This window comes from Triticum dicoccoides, chromosome 1B (genome assembly GCF_002162155.2).
Source record: "Triticum dicoccoides isolate Atlit2015 ecotype Zavitan chromosome 1B, WEW_v2.0, whole genome shotgun sequence".
NCBI lineage: Eukaryota > Viridiplantae > Streptophyta > Magnoliopsida > Poales > Poaceae > Triticum > Triticum dicoccoides.
This window is the reverse complement of record NC_041381.1, coordinates 255,478,661-255,489,691: the sequence shown is the minus strand read 5'-3', so window position 1 is coordinate 255,489,691 and position 11,031 is coordinate 255,478,661. Positions and strand designations below refer to the sequence as shown.

General features: G+C 45.1%; 1 protein-coding gene across 2 annotated transcripts in view; it reads right to left on the bottom strand.

Moving 5' to 3' along the window:
- Positions 1 to 868: 868 nt before the first annotated feature.
- LOC119330539 (putative ion channel POLLUX-like 2) overlaps positions 869 to 11,031 on the bottom strand; it is a 35,711-nt gene continuing 25,548 nt past the window's right edge. Inside the window, exons 13-24 of one of the 2 annotated variants that reach the window (XM_037603653.1) lie at positions 5,186 to 5,262; positions 5,019 to 5,099; positions 4,338 to 4,529; positions 4,147 to 4,260; positions 3,952 to 4,044; positions 3,708 to 3,834; positions 2,531 to 2,607; positions 2,140 to 2,187; positions 1,983 to 2,052; positions 1,674 to 1,747; positions 1,479 to 1,589; positions 869 to 1,274 (exon numbers count right to left, since the gene is read on the bottom strand). In XM_037603653.1, coding sequence (XP_037459550.1) covers positions 1,155 to 1,274; positions 1,479 to 1,589; positions 1,674 to 1,747; positions 1,983 to 2,052; positions 2,140 to 2,187; positions 2,531 to 2,607; positions 3,708 to 3,834; positions 3,952 to 4,044; positions 4,147 to 4,260; positions 4,338 to 4,529; positions 5,019 to 5,099; positions 5,186 to 5,262 — 1,184 coding nt within the window. In that variant the 3' untranslated portion in view covers positions 869 to 1,154. The remainder of the gene's footprint in view (positions 1,275 to 1,478; positions 1,590 to 1,673; positions 1,748 to 1,982; positions 2,053 to 2,139; positions 2,188 to 2,530; positions 2,608 to 3,707; positions 3,835 to 3,951; positions 4,045 to 4,146; positions 4,261 to 4,337; positions 4,530 to 5,018; positions 5,100 to 5,185; positions 5,263 to 11,031) is intronic. The other variant, XM_037603661.1, reaches the window with a different exon arrangement.

Genomic DNA, 11,031 nt, shown 5'->3' with positions numbered 1-11,031 from the left:
TGAAACTTGCCCAAGACTTGAAAATGTCAAAGTCTTGTTAGCTAAACACATTATCTGCTCGAAATTAACATTGTTTTTGCCTAGATTTGCAAACATCAATTTGCTGGTTTAGAAACTAGTGTAAATGCATACATCCCAACAAATCTTGTGTTGTTACGGGGGAAACCGAAGTTGCTTGCAGATATAATTTAACTTGCCAACCATGTGGATGCAACTTGTCTACAACCATGTGGGTGCAACTTGTCTACAATTGCCACCCATGTGGGGTGGAACAGAATCTGCTTCCATATCTGACTTGCTAACCCTGTGGATGGAAATTGTCTACAATTCTATGCATCCTCTACTTTTTCCCTACGTTTTATCCTTTTTTTTGATTTAGTAACCCTTTCTTTGCTGCAGCAATGAGGGAGGCCATGAGGGAAGACGAAGATGGACATACCAGCAGATGTAGGAGAGGGGCAGGGCTAACGGGGGAGGGGGTGGGGGGCAAGAGTTTTCTAGTAGGTGTTGTTGGATTTTTGGGGCTAGGTCAAACTTCAGCTATAGCCATGGAGTTGTGGATCCAGCAACAATGGCGTCCTTGGGGGCAAACGAGGGGGAGGAAGAAAGAGAAGCAGGGAGAAGGGTCCAGATGCATAGGGTAGGTATGATGCTACCTGAGGTTAGCGTAGGGTGGACGCTGGTTTGGGCAGCGGCGTCCAGCTGCGTTTCTGATTCGGTCCTTGATTTGGTGGGGACTGAATCTTTTCTGTTGTGGGGCGCACGCGGGGGGTTTCCTTTTACGTATGACTACTGACAGGGGGGTTTCCTTTTAAGGGTGTGTGCCCCATCAACAATCTAGCCAACGGGTGCCAGCGAGTCGCGTCCATGCTTTAAACAGTAAAAGTAGACATCCAAACAGGCCAAATTGGCCTCCCCACAGCATGCATGGCCCACATGCAACCTACCAAACATGCCATTGGGTAATCTAATATAACTACTGTCATTTACAATAATATGAGTAACCACAAATTTCTATAGCTACAGAGACAAGTTATATTTGATCAAATGGCATTTTTTTATCTCTTTGAACAGATAAGTGACAGGCTATATTTCATCATCTCCTTGGGTAGCAAGAACTGTCAAAAATTCAGAAGAATGGCAAGCTAAAAATGTCATGCCGAAGTTTTGCTGCCCCTCACAATTGGTTGTTCACCTTCAAACTCTGATATCACGATGAGTGAATCCGTCATTTCAAGAGAAAGTGGCTGCAACTTGTTCGTAGGATTTATATGCTGCCATGGTTAAACAATAGATGAATTATGGTTGCCAATATTCCCAAAGTGAAAACTGAAAAGAGCGCCAGTCAACAAAAAGTAGATCTAAAGAAGCAAGATAGCTTCTGAATAGTGAAGTTAGAAAGAACCTTATGTTAGGATCTTATGTACTTAGAGAACACCATTTCCACATTATCTAACAAATAAAAAGAGAGTATTAACCTGCTTCTGGTCCTTAAAATAACCAATGGCAACTTCACGACGCAAAACTGCCCTTTCAGACAGCTCAGTGAATGATATTTTCTCTCCTTCCTTCATGTACAGTCCTACTTCCTACAGTGAGCACATGCAGCAGGACAGATGATTTACTGACCAGAAGCAGAGAATGCACAGGGATACTAATTACGATCATATTACCTTAATATAAATCTCATCTCCCTCAGCATCCAGAATATCCTTCCATACTTCATTCAGCTCACTACATTCCGCAACTACATTTCATTTTTATCATGAGATAGAGCCCTTTTTAGGAAAATAAAGAGACAACTACTCCCTCCGTCCCTAAATATAAGTCTTTGTAGAGATTTCACTATGGACCACATACGGAGCAAAATGAGTGAATCTATATTCTAAAATGCATCTAGATACATCCGTATGTGGTCCATAGTGAAATCTCTCCAAAGACTTATATTTAGGAACGGAGGGAGTAGTAAGTACACAACCAACCTTGTGCCGTCACAAGACTCATAACTTCCTCTGCTCCAATAAATGAAAGGGAGGGTCTTATTCTAGTTATCTGCATAAAATGCAGAGGTAGGAACTTATTTCCAAAATTTAAACACATTTGATGAACTGAGCAGTTGAGATATAATAAGATTCTTACTTGCTTTCCCAGCCCCGTGTCTACAATTTCTGATACAAGATGTTGAACCTATAGGACGCATTAAAGTAAGAATTTGTAAATTCGAGCAAATTGGCATTTCTTTTAGCATGGGAGTATTTATCAGATAACATGACTAACTGAACCAGGCCAGATTAAGTTTATGTCCAGGGGGCACGAAACAAAATAGCCTTGGAGAACGGTCTATTTTGTTGAGCCACTAGCAACGCAAAAGAGTAGTGATTTGTTGATTCAGGGTCAAGTTTTAGTCTTTCCAGACAGTTCACATTATCAATATGTTACATGCCCCACAAGAAATGCATAGCAGCGCTTTGATGAGAAACACGGATGTTCAGTTTCACATTTCTTAACATTGTTTGTAGTGAGAACTGACCTTAATGTCATTTTTGTGGCAAATATTTTCAGCAAGGAGAAGGGTATATGCCAATTGCTTATCAGCCTGTACAGTATCTGCAAAGCCACATACACAGATGAAACTTCTCCATATATAACAGGGAAATAGTACAGTAATTCAAAGGTGCATTAGAGAGCACGTGCTCCTGGACGCAGAAAACCTATTTTCCAAATGTCAAACGTTTCTGAAAACAATTACACATGTAGAAGTTTGAGCCCTTATTGTGCATGCAAATTTTCTGCAAAAGAATATCAGTTTTGCACCCGGTGTAAGGAAACAAGTTTAGTGTTGTACCTTTTTAGAGCTGAATTTGTTATTTTCAAAGCGCAAAAAGGTTCCTTTTCCATACAAATATACACGCATACGAATGACTCCCGATATATGTAACTTTTTTTTTGTAGAATTGCATGCACCAGCCAATTTTTTCATCCAAAGGTCCGAACCGAGAGAGATGGGAGATACGTGGGCAGTGAAAGCCGGGGCAGACCAGAATTATTTATAGCATTAATTGAGTTTTGAACCCTAAACCTCTTGGTTGGAAGTTGTACGCAACCGACCATTTCACACGTGGAACTGATGTAAGCCGCAATGGTTCTTATTAATAGGGTTTTGGCAGGGTCTTCAGATCGAGACCTGTTGGCTCTAACACCATATAGATTTGCATGCACCAGCCAATTCACTTAAAAGTCCAAATTGACGGAGAAGAGTAGGTACTTCAACACTTCCCACATGTCTAGGCTATGTCAGGTCTTAGACATGGAATTGATGTAGGCCACAAATATTTTTGTTAGACAGGTCTTAAATTCAGGACCTCTTGGCTCTAATACCTCATATTGAATTGCATGCACCTCTCAGTTCACCCAAGAGTCCGAACTAATAGAGAAGGGCAGACATAGTTCAGAACCTGGCTACTGCATTTTTAAATAAACAATTGCAGCCCACTTTAGAGGGGCAGGGGGACTATAAGTACATTGCGCACTTTTCCCGTCAACTTGAGTTTTTTGGGTGAGCTGGCTGTGCATTCAATACTATATTTTGATGCAAAAAAATCGAATTTACTGTTCATCCCAGGTGCAGGTGCAGGTGCAGGTGCAGTTTGTAGTCATTTACTGATGCAAGAAATAGCATATTTCTGTTGTTGGCATGTTACTTGTACCTCCAATGAGCCAGTCTCTATCGGATATCACCACGACTGAAAGAGGAACATTTTTGTCACACTTGGCAGATTTCCTAATGTTAATAATCGCTTCCTTTAAAGTATCATAGTTCATAGGACATCCCACCTGTACGAAACATTATCACATAAAAATTAGGAAATAATAAGAGTAGGGCTAAGATCAAGTCCATGGACCATTCTGTCCGTGAGCTTCAAAGGTTACTGCATAAAAGAGAGAGAGGACCTTATGAGTAACTTTAATATTTTTAAGTTGGCTCTGCATAAGGGGGTTGACAACACTCGTCCGCTCTGTAATAGGGGTTTCTGACAATATTTCCTGCACATTAAGTGAATTTGTTATACAAGTTCCACCGTAAGCACTAGTATTAAAACTGAGAGCAGTATATTTATTTCTTGTACCCTCTGAGTCTACACATACCAATACACTACCAGGTCCAAGGTAATTATCATATTCTCGAATCATATCAGTAACTTTTGGCCTCCAACCAACAATAAGTATGCATTCCCTTGGTCCCAGTGTACATTCGCTGCTCTGCATAAAGCTAATTTGATGAACCCAGTAATTTGACAAGGGGAAATTTTCACCAATACATCATCACACTGAATTACCTTAGAGAATGATTTTGACGGCCGCTCTACAATGTTCTTTAGCCGCGTTTCCTTCAGCTCAGTAACCACACTAGAAGATCTTTGACCCTCTTTTGGTTCTGAGTAACTAACTGAACTATCTGTTCGTTCAGATATATTTAAAACTGAATACTGTGATTTTCTCCTCCCGCAGACAGGAGAAATAAGAAGCAACTGTGAAGGAACGAAATGAAGAGTGCATCAGGGAATCAACTAGGAAATTATAGGCCAAGCATCTTGTCAAGACTGATGGTACAAATGCAAAATAATGTAACATCGACCCATCATAATGTTTCCTATAAATAATATAGTTCATGCTGCATTTTCCTTGTCTCCCAAAAATAATACTTCATGGAAAAGGTCCAAAGATATCTGTAACATGTTCATAACATCGCATATGCTTATATCAGTGTTAAGTAAGAACTAAAAGGATATGTAACATAAAGCAAGGGTGCAACAAAATATGGTAATGAACATATTTAACAGAAAATTGTAATAATTTTTTGAAGTGGCAAAATTTGAGTAGTTACTTTGACAAATGGCTTAGGAAAACCAGTTATGAAAAAAACTAACAACAGATTTTTCTTGTGGAATCTTAGACCTGGAGAAAAGGCTTTGATTGGTAGCCCCTAATATAGAAAACAAAAGCCAGAAAATACATACTTTATCTGTTTCTTTCAATACTTCATCATCACCTGGGTGGAAGTGAATCCCACCAGACCGAAAAATACCACAAACGACTGCCTGATGATGAGCATAAAGGGGAATCACAACAAAGAAGTGATGCAGACTGCTGAGTTTAGGCATTCACTTATTTGAAACAACATTACATCTTGGACTTTACGTCTCACGTCCTTAAACTTCATGCCTCCTACTTCAGGAATGCTGAAAATGTTGAAAACATTCTCTGCAGGATAAAACAAAACAAGTCACAAGACCAAGTAGGATAATGGTCCTATCATTTAGGCTAAAAACAAGGCTGATACAGGTAAACAATTAATGCAAGGCAAAAGCATGCATACGAACCAATAATGAGTTTTAGTCAGAAATGTGTACAGGTAGACTGCAACGAGTATGGATAGGGTAGGAATAGAGTTTGAGTCGGACTCATGTATCCTAGGCAAGTAGCATAAGGATGGGAGGGGGCACACATTGTAAATAAAATCATGAGAGGCTGTTCGGCGAGGGTGTCAGTCAGATCAGATTGCCGGATTTGCCAAGAGTGGATGACGACTTGGTGGCCAAGTCTGCAAGAGGAGGTGGTCAGACCAGTGGCTGGGACCGGTCTGACCAACCATCAATCCAGAACACTGGTGGAGGTCACGCATATGGGGGAGTGTCGATGATTAATTCACCGTTCATCTTACGATTGTGCTAGAGGTCATGAAAGACAAACGATAAGAGCCCAGAGTTAGCGTCCACCTTATCGTGTCCGATAGTTTAGCTCTATTCACCTATTACAAGCTGGACCTTGTATTGCTATGGGCAAAACAGGCCAGAGTATACACATGATACATATGCAAATATACCCCCTATAGAAAGGAGGAACCACACAAATCTATGGTGGGTCTACAGCACTCAGTTTGGAAAGAAAATAGCTGTGTTGAGCTCGATTTTGTGCCTTCGTGAATAAATGTGCTATTTGAAGCTTGGAGGGCATGAACTGGTGAGTCCTTCTAAGCACATGTGATATAAGTCCAGAATTTGTTGAAAGATAGCAAAAGGCTGAAGCTTTTTTTTTTAGAAAAGGAGGTTAAACCCCCGGGCTCTGCATCAATCGATGCATGCAGCCATCTTTATTAATTACTCCACAAACGTCTGACAAGAACATACATCAATCCACCTGAAGCCACCACTCACACCTACAAACTTGATAATGTGGAGTGCTGTCACTCCCCATATCTAAAACCGGTGTCGTCGCCGATCCATCCACATAACGTATCGTGACCAACATCCGGTGCAGCCTACCTAAAGCACACACCACATGCACACGTTTTAGGAGCCGCCATCATCATTGGACCACTAACCTATCTTCAGGAGAGAGATCCGCATCATCCTTGCCAGTCCGGACATCCGTTGACGCCACCACGGCGCCTAACGGCGCCACCGCCCTGCGCTCATCTGTCCAAACGCGAAGACTCTAGAAGAACGGTCGTGCGTAGCACCTGCCAATCGGGCATGACTCAGCATAGCACCTGTCGGTCAGGCATGACTTGACAGCTCCACCGAAGCTCCACGCAAGATGAAGCCACTCCACCTCATGCCTCTGTCTTCTAGCGCTGCTCCACAAACGATGCTCCCAAGAGAGAAACGGCACCGTAGTACCGCTACCGTCCGATCTGGAAGACCAGATCCTAGGATTTCCCCCGAAGCAGCACGAGTGGGTCGACAACAGTTACACAACGATGCCTTCATCAAGGTAGCGGTGCAAAGCGCCGCCATCGCCTGCCAACGGCTCGGTTTTCACCAGCAACTATGTCTTCCTGACTCGTAGCCGGGACTAGATGACGAATCTCGAGATCCGACCACCCAGCCGCTGGCCGACCACCTTTGACAGAAGAGATGACCACCACCGTTGGCTGCACCGGCCAGAACAGATCTGACCGGAGGTGTCGCCGACGCAACCACCAGACCCTCCACGTTGCCGCCGCCGATCCAAAGGTAGATGGCGCCGCCGCCGCCGCCCGAACAGAGCTAGTCGCCGCCTCCGACACCGCCGCGTTGTAGCCATCGATCGGGTCGGGCGTGCTTCCATACGAATCGGGGCCCCGCACAACCCCAGAGACGCGGGAGAGAGGTGATGTCCTCCGCCACCGCCGTCGGCCCCCGGGCTTAGGCCGGCGGCGTCCCTCGGCGGCAGCGGAGGGAGGAGAGGAGGGAGTGCGGGCTGGCGGTGGCTAGGTTTTTGGGTGCCGCCCGTGTCGCCCTAGCGGCGGACTACGCGGAGGCCCTTCGCTGGGTTCGTACGGCAGTTGTAGCACTAGCAAAAGGTTGAAGCTGGTCTTGAGTCATTTAAATTTCGTTTGCTAGGAGATAGGAGTGTCAATTGTCAATGTTCCGGATCCGACAGTGCTATAGGAGGTGTATGATGGATAACTAATTTGTTCGAAGTGTAAAAGTGCATCTAATCCCCTTGGTGGATTTTGGTAATTAATGTTAACATATCTGAAGGAACTAATGTTTTAACTAGCTTATCTTAGTAAAGTTCCATTCGGTTGCAACAAAGGAGATGAAAGGTAACCCCACCAAATTTGCATGAAGACAAGTTTTGGCCAAGCCAAGGACTTAGTTTTTACATTTTAGTGATCCAAGATCACATTGAGTCATAGGTATGCCAATACTATCAAAAGGGGAATGTGGTGCCTAAGCTGAGTCTCTTGCCATATGTGCTTAAAGATCAAAGTCTAAAGTCCTCAAAAGACTTACATTTCTCCACTATATGTACCTAAGTTTCATTCCTTCAGAGCCTCTGAGCCACTATCCAGATATAGCCATTCTAAAACCCTAGTTGACCACTTGGAACCACCAAGATAGTTGACCACTTCTCTGTATCCTCTTCAAAATCTCTAAATGACCCTGCTTGGAAATTCTGAATGTGTTCTAGAGAGAGTGCCACATGCAAGGTAGTCCACTCGGAGCCATTTGAAAGTATCCACGTTTAGCATTATTCAGAACTTCTGACCTGATCACTCCGCTTCCTTTGAGCTGTGTTAAAAGTGCATGACAGTGCGATTTCTGGTCCCTCCTATTTATACGCCCACCTATCCCATCAGTTCACTCGAAGCAAACTCCACCCCCATCATATTTTCTGAGAGAACACCACCTTCTTGTGTTGAGTTCAGAGCCTTTTACTCCATTCAACAAGCCAAGTCTTTGATCTCTAATCCCGTCCTTGTTTTCCACTCCTACCTCTCCAATCTAAAAGTCATATCTTGAGAGAGTTTGAGCGTGGAGGAGATTATCTTTTGTAGCACAAGAGCAAGGGATTCATCACCAACCTCAATCTTGTTATTTCTGGAGGGTCTGCACCTCCTAGACCGGCTAGGTGCTTGGTGTAAAACGTAATGTTTGGGAAACTGCACGACACCCAATACGGGTGTGGCAATCCCATATATATAAGGGTACACAAAGTGTACAAATACAATATACAGGGTATACACAGAAGCTACATATAGACGTTATCTAACACCCTCCCTCAATCTTAACTGTGACCTGAAGTACAAAGCAAGTTAAGATTGCGCCTACAACCTTCAAACTGAGGTTGTGGAAGTGGCTTCGTGAAGATGTCAGCAAGTTGATCTTTGGAGGAGATGAACTTGATATGAAGACGCTTCTGTTCAACACGTTTCTCGCAAAGTGATAGTCAACTTCGATGTGCTTGGTGCGAGCATGGATGGATTAGATGAAAGATAGGTTGCACCAATATTATCACACCAAAGAACCGGTGGCTGCTCTTGAGAGACTCCCAACTCTCTCAAGAGAGACTATACCCAAATGAGCTCAGCGGTCGCATTGGCAACCGCCTTATACTCTGCTTCAGTGCTACTCCGAGAGACTGTGGCCTGCTTGCGCACACTCCAGGCGATCAAGTTGTGACCAAAGAAGACAGCATAGCCCCCCGTTGATCACCGGTCATCCAGGCTCCCAGCCCAATCAGCATCAGAGAAAGCCGAGAGAGCACTCGAGGAGGTAGACCGAAGATGCAAACCATAGGAGACAGTATGAGAGAGATAACGCAGTATGCGCTTCATAGCTGACCAATGTGAAGTCCGAGGAGCATGAAGATACTGGCACACACGGTTTACCGCATACGAGATGTCCGGCCGTGTGATAGTCAAGTATTGCAACCCACCAACAATATTGCGGTACTCTGTAGCATCATCTAAAGGAAGCAAGGCGCCATCCAAGGCTGATAACCAATCAGTCGCAGACATAGGAGTGGTAGCATGCTTGCATTGCAACATACCTGCACGTCGCAGCAAGTCCAAGGAATATTTATACTGAGTGAGAGTCAGGCCAGCAGGAGACCATGAAACCTCTAGACCAAGGAAGTAATGGAGAGCACCCAGATCCTTGACAGCAAAATGACCACTCAAAGCAGACAGCAGACGATCAGCAACAGTCACTGAGGAGCTGATAAGAATAATGTCATCAACATAAACCAGCAGGTACATAGTAACCTCAGGACGATGGAACATGCAACAGTGGATGGAGCAAACCCAAGACGTTGAAGAACCGAGCCAAGTCGGGCATACCATGCACGGGGAGCCTGCTTGAGTCAATAAAGCTGACGCAGAGACCACCCTTTGGCAACAGCCAAGGACAGAAGCCGATGAATGGTGGTAGATTTGACAACTGGACTGAAGGTATCCTCATAATCAAGACCATATCGTTGTTTAAAACCTTTAGCCACCAGTCGTGCTTTGTACCGCTCAATAGATCCATCAGCATGCTTCTTTACCTTAAACACCCACTTGGAGTCAATGATGTTGACACCAGACACAAGAGGAACCAAGCGCCAAGTGTTATTCCTCTGTAGTGCCTGAAACTCCTGCTCCATGGCACTGCGCCAATGAGGAATCCGAAGAGCCGCCTGAAAATGCCGAGGCTCAGCAGTGGGGTCAACATCTGTCTATGCCATACACGCCGCAATCCATGCAACTGTGCCGTCAGTACGCTCCTTCGGCCGAAAAATACCACTCTGACTGCGCGTACAAGCACGCAGAACAGTGGTAGGCGGCGGAGGTGGCGGCGTAGACGGGGTCGGCGAAGATGACGAAGCTGATGCAGACTGCTCCCCGGATGCAGAACCAGTCACACCAGGTGACAGGCCCGGCGAGGGAGTCGCCTCAGGCGAGGACGTCCGCTCGGCCGACACGAGCGGGGACGCCGGCGCAGGCGAGGACGCCGGCTCGGGCGTAGCGTGGGCGAGGATGTCGGCTCGGCCGGCGCGTTGGGAAGCCCTGTAGTGCCTAGCTCGGCCAGCCCCGTCAGCAGGCCAGGTGACGGAGTGACGTCGCGAGCGGGCTCAGCGGACATCCGAGAGGACGCAGGCAGCTGCTCATCCAGAAGCTCGAGGCGTGCTCCGCGCCCAGTACCTGCACCATGGTTAGGTAGCAACAAGGGGGTATATGCAGCATCAACAAATTGATCAGCCAAAGGTAAAGCAGATTTCTCAGGTGCAATGAGAGTGGTGGAGGTGACCGGAAGTGCGGAAAAAGGAAAAACATTCTCATCAAACACCATATTACGTGAGATATAGACGCGCTTCGAGGGAACATGAAGACACTTGTACCCTTTACGAAGAGAACTACAACCGAGAAACACGCACTGTTTAGACCGAAACTCCAACTTGTGTTGGTTATACGGACGAAGATGTGGCCAACATGCACACCCAAAGACCTTGAGAAACGTATAATCAGGAACTTCATTCAGCAAGAGCTCAAGTGGTGTTTTCATCCGACGGAGTCGTGTAGGGAGTCTGTTAATGAGAAATCATGCGGTGGAAAACACATCACTCCAAAACTGGAAAGGAACGGAGGCATGGGCAAGCAAAGCAAGACTAGTCTCAACTATATGACGATGCTTACGCTCAGCTACACCGTTTTGCTGATGTGTAGAGGACATGACACATGATGTGTAATTCCAAACTTATTAAAGAATGCATTGAGGTTGT